This window comes from Purpureocillium lilacinum (assembly GCF_023168085.1).
Source record: "Purpureocillium lilacinum CBS 284.36 DNA, scaffold_4, whole genome shotgun sequence".
In the NCBI taxonomy this organism is placed as follows: domain Eukaryota; kingdom Fungi; phylum Ascomycota; class Sordariomycetes; order Hypocreales; family Ophiocordycipitaceae; genus Purpureocillium; species Purpureocillium lilacinum.
In genome coordinates this window covers 1,882,202-1,906,857 of record NW_027072114.1, presented here as the reverse complement: position 1 = coordinate 1,906,857, position 24,656 = coordinate 1,882,202, and the positions used below count along the sequence as shown (strand labels likewise).

The following is a 24,656-nucleotide window of genomic DNA, read 5'->3' as shown; positions in this document are numbered from 1 at the left end:
AGAGAGTGCCGTCGGGAGAGATGGGGGCGCGCCGGCCGGGGACGACGGAGAGGCCAAACGGAACCAAACTTGGTCAAGTTGGTGGTGCGGTAGCACCACATGCGTATGCTGTATAGTAGTATGACCGTTTGGGGGACTGCTATTGTTAGAGCTTGGTTTCTTTTAATATTTACTCTCCGGGGAGCGAAGGGTTGCAGAGGTAACAGGCTGGCAGGCGCCGCCCGAGACAAGTCGCAGGCGGGTTTCTGTGCGTGCGTGCATGCGAGCCTGCATCCGCCTGTCCCATCCGCGTCGCGGGTTGCGGGCGCGGCAGGCGGACGGGAGCGCGGCGTGAAAATACCACGACAGATAAAGAGACAAGAGACAAAGCGAGCCGACTGAATGAATGTGGGGAGAGACAGCAAAGGTTAAAAAAGCAAAAGGCAGCCTGAGAAGTGCGGCTGGACAATCTCAATGGCCAGACATGGGACGACACGTCACGTCACGGCGCGGTTTGGATGAAGCGGGAGAGAGCGTGCGAGGAGAGAGACGGAGAGCGAGAAGGTGAGAGAGAGAGCGTGTGTGTGTGTGTGAGGAACGTAGGAAGGAAGGGTGATTTTTGGGGCGATGAAACGGATGTTGTTGAGAGGATGGGAGGCAACGGAAACGCCATGCAATGCAGAGGCAACGGCGACGGCGACGCCTCGCGCTGTTCCCTCCGTTGAAGAGGTGGTTAGTGGCCGTTTCGTTGCCGTGTGTCGCCCCTTGGTCGAGGCATGTCAAAAGCTGTCATGGCTTGCCTTGTGGCCACGGACCAGCAGGAGCTTTGAAAGGGGAAACATGCTGAGAGGAGCGGATCCTCCTCCATTGTCTTGCTCTGGGACGGGACAGCAGCCGCCTGGGGGGACTGCCGCAGGGGGGCTCGCTTCCATCGCTGCTGCGCACCAGCCACACAGCCACCAGCTTGCGCCCGCGCAGCCACCGCTGCATCAGCCATCAGCCATCGACCACCCGCCACGGCCTTGGGATCCCAGCAGGCATGGATCGATTCCGCCCGTGCTGCTCTCTGCCCCCAGCGGGCCGGCGCCTGTAACCCGGCCAGACGCGCGCCCCTGGCCCGCCATCAATCCCACCTGTCCATGCGTGCCCCCCTTCAAAGCGCCCTCCCCTTCAGCGTCCTGCCGCTCCCGCGTCCCCTTCCATTGCTGCTGTACGTGGGCCAAAGCCTGGCACGTCCCTCTCCTCCCCCCCCCCTCCCCCTGTCCTGCCTCCCCTTCCCCCCTGCCTCTCTCTTCCCACTGCTCAATCCCAGGCGCCAGGGACAAACCGAAATCGCCCAATCCGCACGCTCCCTCAGCCAGCGCACCGACGGGGGGTCCCTCACAACTCGCAACAGACGGATCTGCAGTGCCTGCATCCCACAGCACCTCAGCAGAGGCGGCAAGAACGCCATCTTTTTTTTCCTCTCCTTGCCCCCTTCCTTGTACCACCGCGGCCACATGGCTCCAACCTTGCTGCGTGCCTCCTCCTCCTTCGACCCGCGATCCTCGTAGCACCACCACCACCACCGACACAGCAACGACCGGCCGACCGACCGACGCAGACCGAGCTGCCTTACCCTCCCCGTCCCGTCCTGGCGGTCGCGCCCCCCTTCCCTCCCTCGTACCCCAAATTTCGCTTCATGTCCACCGTGGTTCGCCTGCCGGGGGTATCTCGAGTCAATACGGAATAGCCTCAGCCCGACCCAGCGTAGGGGAGCCCGGCCCGTCGTGGCACCCGTGGCACCCGTGCCACGAGCAGGAGGCGGCGTTTCAACTTTCCCACCCGACGACAGCTGTCTGGCGAATCCCCCGCCGCCCACGACAATCACCACCGACGGGGGTCTCCATCCTGTCTTGTCTTGGCTTCTGCCCTTTGTTCCAAGGAGACGGCAGCCCGAGCGCCCTTCTCCTTCTCTCCTGCCCTCGCCGCAATGACGAGGCCAACAATTATCCGAGCCGGTAAGCTGCGCTCCCCATCTTCCTTGATTGCTTCCAATTCGACTCCAACGCGTGCGTCGACCCCCCTGGCCTGCCGTCTTCGTCACCGGCCCCTGCCATCCGTCTGCCGCCGAGCGGACCAGTCCTCCTCCTTGCAGAGCGCCGGGCCCACGACCGGCCAGCCAGCCAGGGTTTTTGTCCTCGCATCCAACCGACGTTGTGTCGAAGCCAATTTTGCGCCCTCTTGGCCTCGTGCCACGCCGTTGAGCCTCGTCCCGACCCGCCGCTAACGTCTTTTCCCTCTCGTTGACAGACACGATCGACTTGCAAGATCATCACGCTCCTTCGGCCAAGGATCACCATCACGCCCCCGACGTCGCTTCAGGCGCCTCGTCCCCCGCGCCCCTCGCTCCTCACCAGGCCGAGACCCTTCGCGAAGTTGCGCACGAGACGGCCGAGGAGGAGGCCCGCAGCCCGAGAGTTTCGTGGTCAAACGGCAAGGGCGGCGCCAACGGCGACGCCTTGCAGCAATACGCCCCCGACAACGATCTCGGTCCCGACATGTACCATCACGACAACCAGCAACACCACGAGGATGCCCTGGCCATCGCTCAGAATGGCGGCGTGTCGTCCTCGGACGAGGGCGATCTCGATGGTGATGCCGACGGCGACCTCGACGACGACATGATGGACAAGATCTCCAGTTCTCCGTCTATTGAAGATGGTGCGTTCCGCCCTGTTGCGGCCCCCGCGGCCTGGCCGCGTCGCGTCTCGTCTCTCCCGTCCAATTTGGCATCTTCCAATGTCATGCAAGCTTCGCGTCCCCGCAGAATCATGCTTCCAAACCCTGCTGCAACTGAAGTCCCACCTCCACTTCCCAAGACAAGTGTACGCCTCCAAGACCTTGGAATTGCAGCCGCCGAGTGGCAATGCAGACGTCATCATCTTCCTCGTGGTAAGCCTACAGAATCGCGAAGACGCAACTTCGACAACGGACGGAACCGCTCCCATGAGCGCACTAACCACGGCGCAAACGAAGTCAACCATGATGCCGACACCGACGGAGAGGACTCGAGCTCGTCTAGTTTGTCCGACTACGAACGTGGTGTACAGGAATAGAATTCCATGACACACGCGGGATCCGACTTGGGACATTCGGGTCGCGAGCTTGGACCATCAGTACATGCACAAACCGATACCCCTCAATCCTCAAGCCTGCACGGGCTGATCGAGGGGGGTGACACTGGCGACTACGACTCCGACGGGACGCCGCTCACCATTCCATATGAACCGTCCTCCGAGGAAGATGATGATGGTCTTGACTTTCCTGTTCCTGGCGAGACGCGCTCAGTTCATCACAGCTGCACGGACGAATGCTTACAGAACGCAGAGGACATTGATTTCGAGTTTGTCTATGCGCTGCACACCTTTGTGGCCACCGTCGAGGGCCAGGCGAACGCGACAAAGGGCGACACCATGGTCCTGCTGGACGACAGCAACAGCTACTGGTGGCTCGTACGAGTCGTCAAGGACAGCAGCATAGGTAATTGGAACCCATTGTGACGCGGTTACCCGGGCGGCCATTGACGTTGCTCGATTTCAGGCTATCTGCCGGCAGAGCATATTGAAACGCCGACCGAGAGACTGGCACGGCTCAACAAACACAGGAACATTGATGTAAGCGGCCTCTGCGCCTCTGCGCTTCCGTTCTGACTGACCGGAAATAAAAGCTTTCTGCGACTATGCTTGGCGATCAAGCCCAGAAGCAAAAGAACTCTTTCAAGTCGATCCGGAGACGGCGGAAGACCGTGACCTTTGCCGACCCGACATACGTCGACTACTCTGATTTTGACTATTCGACCGACGAAGAAGACATTGAAGAGCTCTTCGGGCCACATCCGACAGCGTCCGCGCAGAAGAAGGAACGCCAGAAGCAGGATCAGCAGCAGAACAATGAACACCTGTCTGCCGAGGATGAAGTCGAGGAGAGTGCCAGAGTAGAGCCCCTCAAGACGCGAGCAACCAAGGATGATGTGTCCACCGACCTCGTGAAAGAGGAGTCCGGATCTCAGAACGAGGCGCGCGACAGCGATGAAATCGTCGAGAAGCTGGAAGGCCCCAGCAGGTCAAGAAATGGCACCGTTCGCAACACCGACAGCTTCTTTAAGGACGAAACTGTCGAAACCAAGAAGATCACACTCACGCCGAACCTGTTACGTGACGACAACACGCCACGAGAATCATCGGAGTCAATAACCAGGGACGGCAAGTCGAGATCTAGCCTGGACAAGCTGGACAAGGAGCTAGTCTCCGACAAGGACAGGAAGAAGGCGGCCAAGGATAAGGACAAGAAGGACAAGGATAAGAAGCCCAGCGCGATCAGGAGCTTCTTCTCACGAAAGGACAAGAAGAAGACGTCAGAGGAAGATGATGAGTCCTTCGGAAAGCGATCCATGGACATGGTTTCCGATTCCAGAGACAGCGATGAGCGCGTGGCGGAAGACCTGGTCGCGGACAAGGCTGCCGGTGCCCAACGAGCTTCAGGGAAGCTGCAGAAGACTGCCCCGTCCGCAAAGGCAGCCAGCAGCACTGCCGGCGCGAAGTCGGTGGAGCTTTCCTCGTATCTGGCTGAGGGTCGGACAAACGACGTTTCCAACGTACCCCCGACCTCGATGCGCATCGTTGACCCGGAGTCTCAGCCCGCGCCGGAAACGACGGCCGCAAGCCAGCAAGCCGGAGGAGAGGTCACTCGCGAGCGATCCTCATCCAACGCTGCCCAACAGGTCATCGCCAAGATCATGCCTACTCGAACAGCGAGTACGACCACGGATGCCAAGCCGCAGAAGACGGTCAAGGCGAAAACCCGCATGGAACTCGACGCGTCCGACAGCTCCGAGGTTGAGGATGCGCCGACGGATCACAGCCAACCCATGGCTCCGGAGCCCTCAAAGGGAGACGTGAAGGAGAGTCGGGAAAAGCCTACACGACCACAGCTCCCAGGTGCCTTTCCTGATAGCTATCAAACAATCTCGACGGTGGCGAGCGACAACACGATCACCCCGCAGCAGGCGCAGCAGAACTTTTCGGAGGACCCCTATATGTCACCTTCCAACTCATCAGCAACCGCCTCTTCCCATCCCCCGGCTCTTGTTGTCGACACTTCGTCGCCTGAGGCAGGCTCCCCCGAAGCCTCCCCGTCGCCAGACCAGACCCATCATGCGAATGGCAATCAGAAGGACAGCCCAGGAAATAGGGAGCCAACCTGGGACGACAATAAGCTGCGAGCGTTCTTCGACGAGACGGATCACATTCGCGACTTGTTGGCTGTGGTCTACGACAAGACCGATGTTGAGCCCGTGAGCAGCGATCACCCTGCCATCGGCGGTCTGTTCCGCGAGCAAAATGCCAAGCTGGCCGAAATAACAACAGTAAGAGACTCTATGTCCTCGGACCACACCTCATGACTAACTTTGCGTCCCCTTAGCAACTGGACAACATGCTAGGCGACTGGCTGGCCAGGAAGCAACGTCTCCGAGGCACCATATAGGTGCAGGGAGCCAGGTGCCTCAGCTCCCGAGCGACGGCCGCAACCGTGGCGTATTCGGTCACTACGAAGCCTTGCACAGTGTGACTATCAAGCCTGGCGAAGAGTTACTACCAATTCGGCGCTTCTCAGGCTCGACGGCCTCATCGTGCGAGGTCTTTCCTCTTTTTAGTTCCTTTGGCACGCCGATATGACTTACAATGCATGCACGAAACGATCTGGAAAGGTATTATCTGCTTCGCAGCCGAGCAAATGGGAGGTCCCATGGGACATCGACATGGATTGGACTCGCGCTCGCTTGTTTTGATTCTATCCTTCCCTGTATTTTCCTTTCTCCCTTGCATTGGTGCGAGGGCGGGACATTGTGGTCGGGCGAGACTGGCTGGGTTTCGTCTTGCCTGTCCTCTTGTGCTCACCGTTTGTTGGGTTTGTTTTTCTTTTGATGATTCATGGGATGGGACGCCGCCGGCTTGGCTAGGGCGATGGGAGGTGCGGTGCTCGGTGATACCCGATGTGGATCGTGCAGGTAGATGGGCGGGGACGCAAGAGAGGAGCGGGATGTTGTGCGGTATCTTGTCTGTGGCTTGTATAGTATTCTGCTGCATAACGCTTCAGAGAGGCGTTGGTGAATCAATCACCCGGAGTGGTGTTGAGTGAAACGCACGAGAAACGGCATCGGTGTGTTGTGCGTAGATCTGTGGAATGCGATGATCCGTGCTCAGGAGCCAAACTTGGCTCTCGCGTGTCAGTTTGATGAGCGCGCTTTTGTCAGCTGACTCGATGGCACTGCGTCGAGTTCACCAATCGTAAACTTGTTCGCCCGTTGGCTGTCCAAGATTAACAACAGGTCATGAACGCAGTGCATGTTGAGAATGCAGAGCATGTCGTTTAAAGGGGCGCCGTAGTTCACCAGTAGCTGGACGAATGCAACGAAACCGTTACTTGTACAAAGTTCAACACGTCATCAATGCGGTGCCGGCCGAGACTGTCGTTCATAGGTGCGTCATATTCTCTCTAGCAGTTGGACAAATACAATGCCAGGAGGTTCCGTGTCCGCGCCCGTCAAAAGTGCGATAAGAGCAACGTTTTACCCGTCAACGCAACGCAAAACCCCATTCCCGATGCAGCCCGTTTGTTTGTTTTTGGTGTGCCGAAGCAAAAGGAGGAGAGTCCCAGAGCCGGAAAAACTTTCTGTTGTTGATTTTCCCCAATATGAACACCCCTTTTGCCCCGGCTTGTGGTAAAACACCCACCCCTACCACCCGTGGTTCTCCAACCGCCCAAAAAGACCCTTTACACCTCGGTGGTGACCTTGGCCTTGGCGTTGGTGACCTTGACGCCTAATTGCTTGGCGCGGGCGATGATGTCAATGCGCTTCCGGGACGAGACGTTGCTGGCGATCCTGTTGACGACGGTGTTAGTTTGAAGAACTGATGATGGCCAAGACGGGCGGGCTGGGGGGAGGTAGGTCGTACTCAGCGGCGTAGGTGCGGTTGTGCATCATCAGGAGCTCGACGTCCTTGACGTTGCTGACAAGGAAAGCCTTGTGGCCGGAGGGCATCATGAAGCGGGTCTTCTTGTTGGAGCCATAGCCAATCTGTCGAAGAGTTGTCAGCATTTTCGTCTTCGTCGCATGTGTCGATGCCGATCCTTTGTCAAGTCTGCGCTGAGCTGAGGCTGCTGTATCCCCGTTCCGTACTTCATCCCCATGAATGACGAACGATCTAGCCTCGCTGCTGGCAGGCCGGGACAAAGGACGACACGTCGGGTGCAACGTACCGAGGGCATGGCCTGGGTGCCACGGAAGCGTCTCCGGACACGGTTGTCGATACCCTTGGGCTTGCGCCAGCTGGCATCGAGGCGCATGAACCGGTCACTCTGGTGACGGAAGAAGCGCGTCGTGCCTGTATAAGTCCGTCAGCATTCTGCTCCCCGCTTGCCGCGAATTGGATGCCCAAAACGCCCTGCCCGTCTTTGTTCTCATCTCTCGAGGCAAATCTTGTTCTTCATCCGCCTGCCGCTTCCGGACCCCGCAAACGCTCGCCTCGAAATCTCGTTCAATCGCTCCCACCCGAGGAGATTCTTGTGCTCTTGCACGTGGTCGTGAACCGTCGAGATATCGAGAGAGGCGCGGGAGGAAGCGGCAGGGGCAGGAACTGTGATTTTGCCCTTCGAGATGCGGAACCGAGGCGGCGGTGGTGGTGGCTTCAAACGACGACGCAGGTTGGAACGTACGCTTCTTCACGATGGGGACGTGCTTCTTGGCGGAAACCATCTTGACAGAGGGTCAGCATGACAATTGCGCTTTCGAATTTCGAATCTCAACGTCGGCTGAGCCTGGGGAACGTGTCTTACCTTGACGGCGGTTGCTCCTGGGTCGGGATGGCTGTAAAGGTTAGCTGTCCGGCGTGATGTTCGCTCGATTCGAAAATTTGGCGGAGGTGCCACAACCCGGGCCACCGCTAAGTCGAAGGGTTTAGGGCTGCGGTCACGTGTGGGCGCAATTTTCGCCCGGTGTGCTTCACTTGTTTTTTGTGGTTGGGCGTTTGAGGCGGGGCACGTCTGCGTCTGCCCATCCAGCAGGCGAAGGGGGAAAAAAAGAGGGGTGCCAAAATGGGACTAGCGCGCTTCCGGAGGGCACAAACCCTCGCTCTCGGGCGAAAAAATCCGCCCAGGCAAAGCAGAGCATCAAACAGGCCGCCCAATACTCCATCACGACCGACCGTCCCGCCCGATTGTTGCCAACTAACCGCCACAAGTCAAATCAGCAATCATGTCGACGACGCAGAGCGTGCAATGCTTCGGCAAGAAGAAGACGGCCACGGCCGTCGCCCACTGCAAGGTTCGTCGTGTGCCCTCCAGCGGCGGCAGCAGCATCATCGAAGGAAGGATGCTGTCTTTCGTCGTCGCCCCGGCGATCCGAGAGACGACGCGCTGCCGCCGCCGGCCATCGATATTCGAAACGAAAGCTGGAGGCTGACGTTTGTCGGAAAATAGGCTGGCAAGGGCCTCGTTAAGGTCAACGGCCGTCCCCTGAGCCTGGTTCAGCCCGAGGTTCTGCGCTTCAAGGTACGACTTGGTCTTTTTCGTTCACGCAACCCGCTCGACCACCGCCCGAACATCCCGCCTGCCCGTCTACGAGACACACGCGCACACAGCTTGGAGCGTCCGAGGGAGAGGGAGGCGCGCCGTTCGCAAGGAGCCTGAGACGGACAATTGCACGGCACGGCCTCCTCCCTGCATCTGGGCGCGTGTCGTCTCGTGGCAGGCGACGGGAACATTAGGCGCCATCCCGCGACACCAGAGAGTTTCGAGAAGAAGCCCCATGTGCTGAGACTTTCGTGTTTTTAGGTCTACGAGCCCCTCCTCGTTGTTGGCCTTGACAAGTTCGCCAACGTCGACATCCGCGTCCGCGTCACCGGTGGTGGCCACACCTCCCAGATCTACGCCATCCGCCAGGCCATCGCCAAGTCCCTCATCGCCTACTACCAGAAGTACGTCGACGAGCACTCCAAGAACCTGCTCAAGCAGGCCCTCGTCCAGTTCGACCGCACCCTGCTGGTCGCCGACAACCGCCGCTGCGAGCCCAAGAAGTTCGGCGGTCCCGGCGCCAGAGCCCGCTTCCAGAAGTCTTACCGATAAACGCCTCGGCCGGGGACGGACGGGCGTGGACGGACGGACGGGAGGAGGAATGGGGAGTTGCGAAAGGGGGGCGCCGGGGCAGCCGTCGGATCTTGGCTTTTTGGGCAGAGAAAAGCGGAGGTCCGAGGGAGTCTGTCCTGGTGTGCGCAGCGAAAACACACTGCTACCCCGTGCTGCTGCTGCTGCTGCTGTCGCTGCGCTCCGGGAGATCGCCCGTTGCGCGGCGGCGAGGAGGGTGTTGTCACGTCTCGGTGTGGACAAAAGGGATCGGAGTCTCATATCCCCTGGCGCGGGGATAGGTTTCCCATTGGCATTTGCATGGCCTTGCTTTGGGCGGATTGTAAAGGGTCTGACAGGCAAATGAAAACTTCAAACGTTCACGATACTGGCTTCCGCGTTTCATTGCTTTGACTGTCTTGCTTCCTTTGGCGGGGTCCTCGTCGTCGTGCTTGCATCAGAGAGCGCCACGGCTCGCTCCATCAGCCAGGAGTCCTTGCCCCCGAGCGTGACTTGCGTCCGAGCAATGAGATCGGCCCATTACCATGCACCCTCCACGAACCATGCACTGGTACCACGTGGGGCGCGAGTTCACATCAGCATGCGGGTACAAGTATAGATCGCGGTGGCGTCGCACATTCCCAATCTTGGTTGTAGTTTCGCCCATGACCAGGATGAGACCTCCAGCGGCGTGATATCTCGCTTGCAGTGGCTGACTGACTGCATCAACAGTCAGCAGCCGCTGATGTGGATTACTATTATAGTACAGAGTCCTACTACTACTACAACTATGATACACAAGCAGCCATTATGTCGTTTGTGTGAGACAATCACTGTATAGAATGTCCAAAACGCCGCTGCCACCACCACGTCCCAACGCCGCTGCCCTTCGTGTTTCCAATACCAACTCCATTGCAAAAGAATAAGTTCAACGACGTGTTTGCCGAGGACCAAAACGCCGTCCAGTATTACCACATTCCGCGTCTAGGCTTGAGTGCTTGACCCCAGGGGCTTGGAATAAACGCCGCGCATTCAGTCGCTCCACGATACCAAGCCAATCTGTCGGCCCTCTTCGTCGAGCTCGACGATTTCGGGAGCCCACTCGCCTCGTTCGTCTTCCTCCTGTAGCTCATCCATGCCGAGCTCAATCTCCTCGCCATCTTCCAAATTCAGCTTTCCAACCCGAAGGTAATGGCCGTCAATGTCCCAGCCAAGGTCTGTGGTAACAAAGGCCTGCACCCTGGCGAACGCATTCCCGACGTCGATGTGGGCGGGGGTGATGCGTTCCTTGTCCATAGCCTCCAGCAGCTCGTTCAACCGGCGTTTGTAGATGATGAGAGCAATACGCAGGTCCCGGGTGTTGGGCTCGTTCATATCCAGAATGGACGTCTCCAGCCAGCTGCTGCTGTGAGCGAGCTGCGCGCTCAGGGTGCGAAAGACGCCAGCAACGAGCTTGGGTCGTCGGATGGCAAGGCGGTACGCCCGGAGGAAGAGCGCCAAAGTCGTATGCCACCACTGCTGGATACAGGCGTCGTTTCCCAGATACATGCCTACGATGTAGGCGAACTGATACTCTCCGACAACGTCCTCTTCGGTCAGGTTGTGGCGCGAGCCATCGATGGCCGCGAGGACGTAGGAGGTGGTGTCTGTGGCATTGACGGTCCGGTCACGGCCCAATGTGGAGACGTCATAGGTTCGATCCTGCTGCCGAAAGCAAAATTTGATCTCGTGGGACTGGAAGACGGGGTGCTTGAGTCTCCTGTCCAGGTCCAGCTCGGAGGGATGTCTGACGGCACCGTAGACCCGGTCGCCAGTGTGGACGTTCCAAGCGCCGTCCTGTTCGGCCGTGAGGCGGTCAAGAACAGACTGAGTGATGCTGGAGGATAGCTGCTCCCACATGTGCTGGTTCGCCTCAATCTTGGACCACGCCAGCTGCCCGCGCAAAGCCGACGTGGCAGTCGGGTCACGATAGAGGGGGAGGTCGGGGAAGATCTGGTCGACATTCTCGGCCTGGATGCGCGTCTCGGTGCGGGTCGGCTGCACGAATACCTCGTTGTACTTGTGCCACTGAATGACGTGAACTCGGTCGACGCCTGAGCTCATGACCCAGAAGCCAGAGCGAGACGACGTGTTTTCTGAATTCGCCGCCCAGAAGAAGTGAGCGCCTGGCGGCAATCCCCTGACTCCGGCGAAGTCGGTGGCAGTGAAGGCCAGAGCGTCGTAGCCGACTATGTAGTCCTTGGGCATTTGAAGAACGACGACGACGTCGCCGCCGCCGAGCGAGTGCGCCATGACATTCTTGGGCGACCGAGAGTGAGACTGCCTCTTTGGCTTGGGAGCTGATACTGGGGGGTCCAGCGGCGGAGGACCGCCGTCTCCGTCGTCACCGGACGACATGCGGGGAGGATCGTCGTGGCAGACGACGCGTAGGCTGCCGAGGGCGAATGCTCCGAGGACTTTGATGGAGTCGTACGACTTGGTCGAGCGCCCTGAGGCGGACGCAGTCGAGTTGGATTTGGAGATGCCGATGAGAGGAGACGACATGCTCACGTCAGGTCTCTCAGGCGCCGGGGCGAGTCGTTTGGCGAGTGAGCTAGGTAGCAGGCTGCCCGCTAGAATAAAATTCTGACCAATACCGTAATTGGATCCTCTGGTGGGTGCCAGTAAGAGCAACTCCCAGCAGCAACGCAGCACCTCGAATAGGCCGGAATCCAGAAGAATGTTGGAAGAAACTACCGTGAGAGCAATGCGATACGTATTGCAGAAGCTGAGCAAAGGACTTGGTGATCGAGAAGGCTTGGTGCGTGTTACGCAGACGGACGGCGGCGTGAGGGCCTTGCGGCGAGGATGCAAGCGCAAGCTGTGTAAAACGGGTGGACAAGCTGAGGTTGCCGGGACAGTCGCGACTGGGCGCGAGACGGGCCCGGCGAGGCGGGTTTATACCGTCGCCAGGTGCCAGAGTTGAGTTTCCCGGCGCGGTAGGCTTGGTTGCCATGACCATGGAGGACGCAGAAGGTTTTCGACGTGAGGGCCGCGCCTGCCTCGACTGTCCACCTGCCGCGCCTCGCAGGTGAGTTTGCGGTTGCTGCAGACGCGGGCGACGGGCACTACGGCAGGTGCTCAGGTGCCGCCTGCCCCGCCACCGCCGCCTGCCTGCTGATGTGCTCGTACAAAGTGAGAGACTGTCTTGCGTGCTTCTTGCCGATACTGCACATCTACTTGCCAGTAATACCTACCGGTGTAGGATTCGCAGCCACTTGCCCTCTGTCTGCCGCATTGCGCTCCATGTGTCGCGTGACGCTCGAGGAGTCTGTCCACAAAGGTCGACATGTCCGACAGCAAGTACCGATCATCTTGGCGATGCGGGTGGCTGCGAGATGCGCCCCGCGATGCCTGCTGCCATTGGAGGGGAGTGCCGGCGCGTAGGCATCTCCGAAGCATAAAGTAAAAAGTGACGAACGCGATCCTCCTTGAGCAGATCGATCCATCTGCCATCTACTTCCACGGCGTAGGGCCCTGTGGCGGTGGGGTCGGTACGGTGGACGCATCCATGCTCTTGTGTTGTCGTCGGTCTCCCGGTCGTACAAAGCACGCAGGGGGCGGCGACGATGGCCTCGTTTCTGCTGCCACCGTCCCGCGACGGTCGCGTGTCGAGGAGCAACTAGCTGAGGTGAGCATCACAATTGTAGACGAGATTGGTGCCCAAGGCTACATGGCAGTAAACAACGGGAGCGGGAAGAGACGCCATCGTCATGCCGGCGCGATGTCAATGTGCGCCTCGGCGGACCCTCGCACGGCGTCTCGAATGTGAGCAAGTCAACGCCGTGCGTGCGGCGGCGGGGATACGATCAAGTCGAAGTCCCTCGGCCGTCAGCGCCGTCCGCCATGCGCTCCCTTGCCGCTTCCGTCCCGTCGGCCAGCCTCTTCAACGGACATTCCGCATGTACCTGTCCCGCGGAGTTGAGACCTCTCCAGGCGACACCAATGTCAGCTCGTCGCAACTCAACTCTATTCGGGCGGTAAGGGACGGGCGCAGAGCTGCATTCGAGGCGGCAGGCTGCGGGATCGTGAGCTGCAGGCGCAAGTAATTGGGAGCGCATTGACTTGATGTTACGAAAGAAGAGGTGTCTCTCCCTTGCTTCTAGCTGTATCTCAAAACCACCGCCCTTAAGTGTGGCGTACCTACAGTTCTCGCTCTCGACGATCAGTCAGGTCTGGCGGACTCGCTATACCTGCCTGAGGGGCGCTGAGGACAAAGGTACCACCTATATCCCCGGCCTTCTGCGCTTAGGTAGTACGTATACGTTCGTTGGCACACACCCCGTCGGTCGCACAAGCAGAGCCCGGCCCCCAACCTGGTGGTGGTTCAGGTTGTTGGTGCTGCCCTGGTCATTCATTCACGGCCGGGTCCGGGTCCCTTGCCGACGAGCCCCAGCGCTGGCCGAGGAGGGGCGTGAGAGCCACCCCGGACCACTGGACCGGGACGCCAGCCGGCGGCAGGATGACAGATTCGACGGGCGTGTCCAAGTTGGGGGAATCGGTTGGTCGCGATCGGGGCACGGGTCGCATCCGCGTGGGCGGCATCAGCATCAGCGCCAGCGGCAAGCAAGGACAGGTTGGGGGCCAGGGGTGGCGGTGGTGGCAGGTGGTGGCAGGTGGTGGTGGCGGCGGTGGTGGTGGTTGACGTCGCTATGGATGCAGTATACCGTAACTACCTTATGTAGGGGCTAAGGCAAGGTACGTGTGCTGACAGCAAGCCCGCAGACAGATGCTGCAGACAGACGGGACAGACCTACAGTACGAGGACGGGCGGCTGAGATACGGTGCCGCACAGGGCGCAGACTGCCCACCCGCCGCCGCCTTAGCCTCGAGCGACTAAGGCACAAACAATGCTGGAGCCATGCCGGGCTCGCGTGCTGTGCCTCAGCCCGGTCGGTCCTTCGCGGGCTGAGTAGATGGTCTGCCCACCCACACCCGGCCGGTCCCCCGTCACATCACCTCGCATCGCGTCACATCACCTCACGCGCGACCACATGGCGGGACGGGATCTAACGTAGTGCGCGCTTTCCCTCCCGGCCTAGCTCGACCGCAGCACAGCACAAAACCGCAGATCGGGTTCCAGCGAGCCGGTCCAGGCGCTAGCGACCGTCTGGCGCGCGTGCTGCATCCCTACCGTCATCACCCTAAAACCCGACACTTTGCACGCTGCACCCCCCGCGGGTAGGCTGCCTTAGCGGCGCTGGTCGGGCCCGGCGTCGTTGTCGATTCGGTGCCGCCCGCCGCCCGCCGTTCGCACCTGTTAGTGCTGGGGCCAAGGTGCGTGGGTAAAAACACTTTTCGCTTCCAATTGACGGCCGGCTGCCGGTGCTGCGCTGCGGTTCCGTTTCTGCCCTGCAAAGTGCGGCCATAAAATGTGAACGAGTTCCGTGGCGAGGTTCCATTTCTTCAGCGCCTGCCACGGTGGGTACTAGGTACTATGGAAGGTGGTAAGATAGCTCAGGGACGGAGTACTTGCCTACCTAGCGCCCAGTAGAAGTAGAGGTTGAGAGGTTAGTGAGGGCAAGTACGTTACCCGCCCCTGCCGGCCGGCATCAGGGCAGTGCCTGACGATCCCATCGCCACCGGACAGTGCACTGCCGGCTGTTGAGCCTTTGAAACGACCCGCAGCCAAACCGTCTCGTCGCATCCGCCCCGCCCACGACGGCGCACCTCGGCTGTCCGTCGCGGCTCACGGCGTCGCCTGTACCCTCGTCTTCCTTGGCGTTTGCCCGCGACGCCCCCTCGCGCATTGCCCGAGCGTCATGTGGCTTGGTCCCCAACCGACCACGGCCAGCGGGCTGCCTGAGCGCCGGGATCCAGCCTCATCCAACCATCGGCGCCACTCGATGGAGAAGTCTGACCTGGTTTGCTTCCACGAAGGCCGGTACCTGCAGAAGCTGAGGTACAGTACAGTATCTCACCTGGCAAATAATTAGTATGGCACGTAGCACGGTCTTCGCGGGGCATTCGGGACCACCTCGACACGGCCCCTTGCAGTCCCGAGCGGACGCCGAGGCTTCCGCTCATCAGCATACACCCTCGTCAAAGACGTCACGGGGAGCCGTCACCGGGGGCGTCACCGGGAGCCGTCACCGGGAGCCGGCCGCCAGCAAACAATGACACGGCGGGCGGGACTGCTCTGCCAAACATCCAACACGGGCCTTTCCGAGACACGGCCCCAAAATCACCCACCTGGCCAACGCGCTCTACCAAAGTACGCACCCCACGTGTGACGCGACGCCCTTCTCCAGCCCGTGCTGAGATCCCTCGACGGGTGGCGGCGCGCCCTCGATCGGAGACATGTTGGCCGCCGCAGGCTGCGCTGGGCACCACGACCAGAAAATGCGCTTGCGGCACGGCCATGTGTCATGGTTGACCTGACTCTTGCGGGGGCCTCTGCCAAGTAACTCACATACGAGTCTGCGTCAATTGCCCGAATAGGAAATGTATTCAAACCCGCGTCTCCCCCCGCCGTCAGCACCGCCCGCCTGTTGCCGGCAGAGTCCAGTCTTTGCTAACACGACACTCGCTACGTTTCGCTTGGCCCGCACATGGCAAGGGGCAACGTGGCTGGTTGGCCATCGAGACACGCCTCGCCTTGCTGGCTGCCTAATGAGTCGTTGGTGCTGGTTGGTGCCGAGCACCAAGGCTGGTACAGTGCGTTGCGCTTGGTTGTCGACGAATAAGTGACGGCCCAACTAACGTTAGTCGGTCTTTTGCAGCGAACTAAGATAGTCGCGGACCAGAGAATTGTCCCAAAGCCACTTGCGACCACGCCCGCCCGCACACACACCATCCCAACGGCTTGGAGATGGCTCCCGATCTTAGTGCCGTGGCTCGACGGTTGACTAGTTTTAGCCAGATGCCGAGTCCTGACGCACGCGGCCCAGAAATGATGCTCGGGTCCGTCGCGCGCCACGGCCCGTCGTTTAGCAACCACATGGCTTGGCCGCCGACTTTACCCAGAAGCATGCTAGCTGGCCCAGCGCAACGCCATCTTCACTTGCAAGCCCAACCGCCGCGCCCGTGGCTCGATGCGGAAACCGCCCGGCATTGCCCGTATGTTGCTCGACACTGCGAGACAGAGCCACATCTGTCTTCCACTCGAACCCCCTAAGCCACCCCTGCGCCCAGCCCGGAGACGCGGCCACCCATGTCGCTGGCTTCCTTCGCTCGCTCTCACGTTGCACAACATGAAGCTAGTTACCGTACGACCAGCCCCCGGACGGCAGCCAACCCCCGTGCCAGATCCTCCCGTCGACATGCCCATCCCGTGCCGCCTCCCTCATGCCATCAGTCAGCGACCACCAGCCACCACACCAGGCTCGTCCCGTCCTCCCGGATGCGCTAAGCACGGGCGGATGCACGCCTCGCCTTGTCCAGGAACCCCTTCTCCCTCCCTCTCCCTTTCCGGCCCCCACCGCACGCCTCCTCCTGTCCTATCCCGAGGCTGTCCTCGCTGCCGGGGCCCTCCCGCGCCTCCCTCGTGGCCGCTTGTCCCCGTCGTCACGAGGCCGACGTCACACAGGCGCCCGCTCTCGCGAAGCCGTCAGGTCGTACGAGCCAGAGCCACATCGGCGGCGGCCCCCTCCCCATGGGCCACCTGCGCACGCAGGAGGGGGGCCGAGAAAAAAAATAAGGGTCAAGGGTCCTTTTTCTTTCCCCAAACATGCCACCCCCATGCAGGTCATCTCTTTAGAGCCCCTGTCCGACGCTTTTAGCTCCCGCTTCTTGTGCCACACTGTATCTGGCCCAACAGTGTTTGTACCACCTTCGGCAGTGCGGGCCGAATGACGCAACACGCCCTGGATACGCAGGCATGTCATGGCACTTGCCGACGACCTCGTCGCAACTTGGACACGCTGCCACGCATGCGACTGCGCTTCTGCCCGCTTCTGCCGCAAATGGCAAAGGACAGCGCTGCTCCGTGAGAGCAGCTGCGCTTGCAATAAAGACATTTGGCACTGCTCCTGTGCATACATGCCACAGGCTACACATCACAGCCCATTAAACGCCCTTTCTGCTCCGTACTGTTCTTGCAACGTATATATTGTACTTCGTTTTTGCTTGAATCTGTAGACCGCTAGCCGTGGCAGGCCCTCAAAGGCCCGCCGACACCGACACCGGCGCTGACACGCCTTCGCCCCCGTCCCTTGTCGTATCCTATGCCAGGGTCATGACTTCAGCTCGTTCCAAATCATGCTTCCATGCATGCCAATCGCCTCGCGGCATGGCAGTGCCATTGAAAAGCTGTCAAAGAGTCTTGCACCCTCCCTTCCCCGCCCTGTCCAAAACTCCACGGCAGCCCCTGATAGGGCTCTTGCACTGGCTTCAAAATGAGCAAACCGATGCGCCTGTAAAGTAAAAAACCAGCCAAGCCGCCCCCGCCAGTGATGACCATCAAACGTTTCTCCTGAATGGACCGGTCACAATGCAAAACCCCGTCACGCCCTAGCGTATGCGATGGGCAACACAAGACAAAGGAGACTTTAAAATCAAAGACAAAAGGGAAGACGAGGAAACAATCATAGCATAGAAGTCGAACAAAGATTTAAGACGAAACATCGACTTTCGACTCGACCAAGCTCAATCGTGTGCGTCTTGGTCATCGACTTGCTGCCTCGCTCGAGCGGACTCGCTGCCGGGCCCCGAAGAGCCGAGGCCTGGGCACTTGGCTCCGCGTCGGGCAAAGGTCTCTGGGGTGGTGATTATCCAGTGAATACAGCCATGATACGATCCCTTGAGCCCTGGGTATATCCGTTCATCAAGTTTCGCGCGATCCACTTCCGCACGACCGGGGTTTCTCAAGATGGCGTTGGTGCCACGGGTACCGCCCGTCGCTTACGCCTAGTGACTAGGAGGCTGCCCACCGTTTGCTTTGAAAAAGTCAGCCCCACGTTGCGCAACGGCCAAACCTGCGATACTTTAGACGAAAACTTACACTGACTGTAGATGTTCTGGTTCGGCTGGCCGTACGGCGAATGAGGCTGGTAGCTGGGGTACATGTGGCTCGTGCCGTAATCAGGCAACTGTTGTTGAGGGACGCCACCAGATGAAGGGGCAGGATACGGCGCCGGCTGGTAACCGATGGGTGGAAGCTGTACAGGTCGAGACCCGTAGGTAGACGTCGGTGTGCCGTCCGGACCCTGCGGCTCGCCACCGCCGTTCTGGGCTGCTGCGGCCGCCTGTTGTCGCTGGCGTTCCTCTTCCGCCTTGCGCTGGGCCTCTTCCTCCTTCTTGCGTTGCTTCCACTCCTTGCGGATCTCCTTAAATTCTGCAACACAAGAGGTTAGCAAAATAGTCATTTGCAGTGCTAGGAACTGAGCGTCATGTGGTAGGCGCATAAAACATTCACTCGGCAGGCCGCCTGCTGGCCGAACGCCACTCTCAAAATCAAAGATTGAGTTTGATGTGCACGGCGCCTTCCAAATGAAAGCCGGATCATGGCTCACAGCGAAGATGTGGTGATTTACCTTCAGGGGTCCGCTTGGGGCCATGCGACTGCATCGTGACATGAGCGTTCAAGTGGTTAAGAGTGCCGTAGGCCTTTTCGCAGCCGTTCCAGCCACACTTGTACATGCGCTCGATCTCTTCATATCGTCTGCGGGGTCGCTTGTGTTGCTGGGCGCCTGGAATGGGGACGAAAGAGTACACCTGTGTCATGAGTTAGCTCAGTCAGCTCACGTCAACCGCCTGGGCTTGGGGTTCTCGCAGCAAGCGCGCGACGCCCCGTGTGCGGACAAGGCCGGGGCGCGTAACGCCCTAGCTCGGCAACGGGGCTGCCATCACGATTGGGCGCGTCCCTCTCAGTTCCCCATGCGTATCGTTTCACGGGTCGCATACCTGGTTCGGCCTCTGCTGAGGCGGTGCCGACGCGGGCTGCTGAGCGTACACTGGGTGGCCTGGCGTCAGGGGCGGTCCTCCATGCTGCCCATACCCCGTCCAGTCCGGGCGCGGTTGGGCGTACATGCCGCTGCTGGGATGAGAGTAGCTGTGCGTCATGTCAGGGTTGGGCGCATATGGCGAATGCTGCCCGTAGGGGTATGTTGGACTAGGCGCCGCGATGGACGGATCTATAGGTACATCGCTGTCAGAATTGACCGGATGGGCTTGATGGTTTCGCCCATCCTGCTGGGGCATTGACGGACTGTTCTGTTGCTGAGCCATACCGCCGCCGTTGGTGGTAGTGCTCGCTGGGTGGTAAGACCGCTGAATGTGCTCCGGGAAGGATCCTGAACGCGCCGACGGGGGATAGACGCCGTACTCAGACGTGGGAGTGGCCGAGGTCGGATAGTTGACTTCTGGCTTGCCGGGATAGTGGGCAGCAGACGCGTGATCTGCCGACGAACCTTCAGAATTGGCGTCGCCGAAGTTGCTGGGATAGGGCGAGGGCAAACCTGACTGCGAATATTCGGGTGCACCGCGGTCCATGAAGCTGAAGCAGTCGGGGATGCGCGTCGACGGGTCGCCTTGGATTCTGGGGGGAGGAATTCGAGAGTGCGGAGGCGAGGTGATGTCGCGCAGCCGGCCGAGTGATGATGGTGAAGGGAGGTAGTTCCGCGACGGCGCCAGGAACGCGGGAGAGTCTCCACAGAGCGAGCTTGCTTTTAAGACGGACGCAGGACCAGGGGACCTTTTAGGTTTTCCGAGCCACTAACTGTGTGGTCGGACTAGCAGAGAACCAGAGGGTTGGCGTCCGATGGGCTTCTTGGTTCTTCCGGGGCGAGCAAAAATGAATGCGAGGCAGTCGGAGCAGGCCTCGAGGGTGGGACTGGGGTGAAGATGTTGTATGTATAATGAAAGTCGGGCTCCCGTCCTCGTTCTCGGAGGAAGCAAAGTGGCGCCGGCCGCTTTTTTTTTTGTGTGCGATGGCGGATTATGTTTTCAATGAGGGCGAAGGACACCAGGAACTAGACCGAAAGGCCTGGCGCGGATCTCTTCTGGGGGGGAGGCCAAGGATGCTTGCGCTCGTCCGTCCGTACCCGCGATCAGTGGGAAGGAGGTCGAGAGAGGCTAAAATGGCCCTCGTACAGATTGGGGAGTACCGCACTAATATAGTGTGGTAAAGAATGGGGTCTGCCGAGGACCCAGGTTGAACTGAGTCTAGCGCCTGACTCGGAGATGGAAGCCAAAGGGGGGGGGGTGTGTCTGGAGAAATGGGCGAGAGGCTGATGAAGCGCGCGGGCAGGCGAGCGTGGAGACAGGGACGAGCAGCGTGTCTCTGTCGGCGCAAACACTATGCTATGGCAGCGGCGGCCGCGATGGACCGTTGCGTCCCGAGCGACACACGGACGCGGGTGCGTTGGTGCCAAAGTCTACCCAAGCGTGAGCGGCCTCGAGCTAGTGGGCGTTGTTGACCTAGCCAGGACGCCAGGTGCCGAGGATGAGGGTAATGGCGAGGGAGGCCGATGGCGATGGACGACGGACGACGGCGATGGCAATGGCAATGGCGACGGCCGTGACGGGGGGGAGGGTCAGGGTTGTGAACAGCAGCAGGACGGGGTTGCCGCGGCAGAAAATGCGACAGAGCGGTACCCAAGTCCTCGTACCTTGGCCGAAAATTCTTGCCCTACGGTGCCGGTGACTTGCCGCAGGTTGAACGGATGATGGGGTAATGGACGGGACGAGCGAGGGCCAGTTCGACAGGTGACGGCGACGACGGCGACGGCGGCGACGACTCAGTGCGCACAGGCGTAATGGACAGGCGCAGGTGCAGCGCAGGCAGAGGGCGTAGGCGTGGGCGTGGACGTAGCCGCAGGCGAAGGCCAAGGCGAAGGCAGAGGCAGAGGCAGAGGCGGCGCAGGCGCGCAGGCGCAGGTAGAGGCAGGCACGGGTTGTAGGGCAAGGAAGCCGAACAGCCGCTCCAAGGCGAGAACGCAGGCAGAGCACCAAAAGTTGCGTTCGTGGGCGAGTTGCGCGAGTGCGTGAGTGAGTGCTGCGCGAGCGCGAAGAGTGGGACTCGAGCCGTGATCAGACAGGGAGGGCTGGCCTGGGACCACGGTTCCGTGCTCGCAGCGACGTCGAGACGTGGGGGGATGGGATGGTGGATGGATGGATGGACGGAGTGGATGGAGTGGATGGAGGGATGGATGGATGGATGAAATAGCGCCCACGCCAGCCCGGACTGGTGGGATTTTGCGCTTATCGACGCTCGCTGTGTGGCGGCGCCGGCGGTACGTACCTTACTTGTGTACCTACTAGACGTACCTCACTGGGCACCTTCTGGAGGAAGGTACCTACAGCCCCGGGGCAGGCAGGCAAGGGCCATCAATCACCTTTTGGGAAGGCTTGCCCAGGCCAGGCCAGCCAGGCAGGGCCATTCGACTCAGGATGGATGGTTCGCCGGGCGGCTCGACTGTTGCTGCTGCTACGTACTATAAACTGCCACGAACGGTTGCTGCTGTTGCTGCTGCTGCTGCCGGTGCCGGTGCCGCTGCCGCTGCCGGTGCCGCTGCCGGTGCCGCTGCCGGTGCCGCTGCTCGTCGCCTCCGCGAGGTGGGCAGGGCATGTAACTTGGCTGCACTTGCACTCAGTTTGCCTGGGCCCGGGTGCGGATCCGACAAAGTACTTGCTGTGGTACTTTCGTACGCTGCGGAGGGGGTCAAAGGCCAAGGTCAAGCCGTGGCCGGTGGCAGGTGCCGCTGCTTTCTCAGTGTGCACGGTCGTGCTCCAACGTGAATGGGCAGAGCGACTTCCACCTAGACATACAGGCGAGCAAGCCTGGAGGCCGGCATCGAGGTAGGGAGGGGGAGGGCGGCCGCACGGCGCTCTCTGTGGGAGAGAAGGGGGGGGGGGGGGGTGGGCGTGAAATCGGGTTATTTCCGTCGTAGCGCGAACGCTGGGCACCTTGGAGAGCGGTTCTTTGCCCTCACGTTGCGCTGCGCGTGCTAATTCCCCGAAGACGGTCCAAAACGGTGCTCCGTACTTTACCCTGCGATGCCCCGTGGGCGTCCTGCCAGGAAGCATCAAAGCCGCCAAGTGGACTCTCGCGTCTCCTTCGCTTCTGTGGCCGCTTGTTGGTGTTATTGTTGTCGCCTTTGCTGCACGGTCTGGCCACGCGCGAAGACTGCTGTCGACTGCTCCGAGCTGACTCGCGGCGAGCGCAACAATGACGGACAGTCGGGGTAGGTGGGCGCAAATCCGAGAATGCGTTGGGCGGGAGCCAGCATCGGCAGCGAGGCGAGGCCCTTCAGCGGTCCAGCGATCCAGCAGTGTTGGGCGGGGGGAGACGTCCGGGCTGGCGGGCCCATGAGTCGGGAGGTGCAAGCCGTCTACGGCGTCACCGACGACGTGGGTGAGATGGCAGCAAGCTTTCAGGAGGCTGCTGCAACCTGCCTTTACTCGCAGGGAGTGGGAATGCGGCGCGGTGCGGTGCGGGTGGGAGTGGGAGTGGGTGGGACGGCGAGTGGGAGTGCGCGATGGAGTGGGAGTGCGCAGTGGGAAGCTGGGCTGGGGCTGGGCTGGAGACTATGGAGGGATGACGGGTGGATGGAGGTGAGTTGCCAGGAAGCCAGGCCAGGCCAGGCCAGGCCAGAGCAGAGCAGCGCATGGAACGCAGCGCAACGCAGCACACAGCGAAGCTCAGGCGCTGCCAGCCATGGATGGCATGCCAGGCCAGGGGGTGGGGACGACAGGAAAAGAGGAGTCACAGCGAAGCTCGTCTTGCTGGAAGCTGATTCTCGGGTGAAATTTGGATGGCCAGAGCCTGGCCTGCCCGCAACCCTGCCTGCCCTGCCCGCCTTCGCCTTGCCTGCCTGCGTCGCCAACATGCAAGTGCAGGGCGCCGCACTTCGCTGCACCACATTGCACCACTACTGCAGTCCACGCCCGTGATCCGCCCACAGCACCACCGCTGGAGATCCCGCCCGCCGGCTCACGTCCATCGTCAACGCCGACTGGCACCCGGCCTGCCGCCGCGCTGCAGTACGCACTCGCTGTGCTGGCGGTGGGCAACATAAGGTAGGTGGCAAGGTACCTTGCGCAGGCATCAAGGCCCAGCCGGTTTCAGCAGGTCCCGACACAACTGTGGCGGAAACGAGGCTTTTCCCCTTTTCCTTTTCCTTGCGGAGCGGATGACCGGGAATGGGTGGCGATTGCGCACACCAAAGGACCCATCGATTCCCCATATCCATGACCCATCCCCATCCCCATCCCCTCCTGTCCAGTCCTATCCCATGCCATCCCTGTCCGGAGGCCACCGAACGCTTTGGCGACAAACGACCTGCCATGCTGCCACACACCACCACCCGGAGTCGACAACACTCCGAGTGCGAGCACGGCCGGCTCTCCTGTAGGTATTCTCGACAATCGGCCCATCTGGCCATGTCAGGCCCCCCTCCGACGCTGCAGTCCTCCCCAATTGAGCCATATCACGAATCAGTAGCCGCCTTGTTTTCTCTTCAGGAGCACGAAAGTCATCATAGGAGTCAGCACGGCGGCGACGAACGCGGGATCCACGCCGATGGCACAGGCGGGCAAAGCGGGTATCTTGGCCGGACCCGACTGCCCCGCGAGCGGCCAGGGGTAGCTTGCCGTTCTCGCACCGACGGCCAAGAAGCCGGCCGGTCGACAGGCAGGGCGGATGCTTGCGATGGGCGCGTTGCGTTGCGTTGCGCCTCAATGCGATGCCTGCCCCGTCTTCCCGCCATCCCAGGGCTTTGGAATGCACACAGCGAGAGGCTTCCTCCCATGCACAGTGCGCAGCGACCGGCACCCCCTGCCACCACCCTCCAGTCGCCATGAGATCTGCGGCCTTTTTCTGATTTCGATTTTTTTTCTTCTGTTCGCTGGACCCGTCGCTCCCAATCAGCGCCCGCATGGCTGGGTTCCACCATCGGTTACACACCTCCAGGGCCCCATGGCAGACGAATGCACCCATCTCACTGGCTCTCGGGCCCCGGGGCCTGGTTCGTGGGTAACGGAGGGGTTGGGGCGTGTCGATGTGCGCCTTCCGGATGCTTGGAAATGGAAGTGTCACAACGGAGCAGATGCCCTTCCGAGCGCTTGCGACTGGCCCGTCGGTCGGCCGTGGGATGGAGCGACATGCTGCATGTGTTTGTATGTACTCCGTTCTGCCAGGGCAGCGGGTCGAGGCACGCGGCCGGCATCGCGCCTTCGCTCGTCGTCGAGCCCTTGCCCGTCGAGCAAGACCTGACAGCGACCAGAGCACCGCCCGGGCGGGCAGAGAGGGGCGGCCGTGCAGCGCGCACGCGGGCAGGCAAACACGCGATGGTGCGATGCAATGCGATTGATCGCTGCCGTTTAGTCAGTGCGACACACCTGAGCAGCAAGGAACCCAGCCAGCTGGTTCCCAGCGCCGCACTAGTCTCAGGGGCCAATGCTGGCCGCTTGGGCGCTCTAAGCCAACCGCCTGTAGGCAGTCGAGATATTCTCCGCGTTCCGTAGCACAAGCGTTGGAGCCGGGCCGCTAGCAGCCCTAGCTGTGATTTGGCCCGGTTTGCCGTTTGTGAGTTGCC

General features: G+C 60.7%; 5 protein-coding genes across 5 annotated transcripts; 2 read left to right on the top strand and 3 right to left on the bottom strand.

The window, feature by feature from the left end:
* Positions 1–1,951: 1,951 nt before the first annotated feature.
* Positions 1,952–5,505, top strand: PLICBS_005760 (uncharacterized protein; the record flags this gene model as incomplete). Its single annotated transcript, XM_018319462.2, has 6 exons — positions 1,952–1,979; positions 2,272–2,682; positions 3,349–3,501; positions 3,562–3,635; positions 3,689–5,386; positions 5,443–5,505. The coding sequence occupies 6 exons, from the start codon at positions 1,952–1,954 to the stop codon at positions 5,503–5,505; spliced, it is 2,427 nt and encodes an 808-aa protein (XP_018181936.1).
* A 1,290-nt stretch (positions 5,506–6,795) lies between these two features.
* On the bottom strand, positions 6,796–7,777 carry PLICBS_005759 (60S ribosomal protein eL32; the record flags this gene model as incomplete). Its single annotated transcript, XM_018319460.1, has 4 exons — positions 6,796–6,904; positions 6,978–7,099; positions 7,282–7,406; positions 7,738–7,777. 4 exons carry the CDS (start codon positions 7,775–7,777, stop codon positions 6,796–6,798), a joined length of 396 nt encoding a protein of 131 aa, XP_018181934.1.
* A 498-nt stretch (positions 7,778–8,275) lies between these two features.
* Positions 8,276–9,144, top strand: PLICBS_005758 (40S ribosomal protein uS9; the record flags this gene model as incomplete). Its single annotated transcript, XM_018319459.1, has 3 exons — positions 8,276–8,344; positions 8,500–8,571; positions 8,854–9,144. The coding sequence occupies 3 exons, from the start codon at positions 8,276–8,278 to the stop codon at positions 9,142–9,144; spliced, it is 432 nt and encodes a 143-aa protein (XP_018181933.1).
* A 1,029-nt stretch (positions 9,145–10,173) lies between these two features.
* On the bottom strand, positions 10,174–11,685 carry PLICBS_005757 (uncharacterized protein; the record flags this gene model as incomplete). Its single annotated transcript, XM_018319458.2, has 1 exon — positions 10,174–11,685. One exon carries the CDS (start codon positions 11,683–11,685, stop codon positions 10,174–10,176), a length of 1,512 nt encoding a protein of 503 aa, XP_018181932.2.
* A 6,342-nt stretch (positions 11,686–18,027) lies between these two features.
* PLICBS_005756 (C2H2 finger domain transcription factor con7) lies at positions 18,028–19,611 on the bottom strand (the record flags this gene model as incomplete). Its single annotated transcript, XM_065600797.1, has 5 exons — positions 18,028–18,056; positions 18,122–18,454; positions 18,654–18,834; positions 19,024–19,253; positions 19,329–19,611. 5 exons carry the CDS (start codon positions 19,609–19,611, stop codon positions 18,028–18,030), a joined length of 1,056 nt encoding a protein of 351 aa, XP_065456869.1.
* Positions 19,612–24,656: the final 5,045 nt, after the last annotated feature.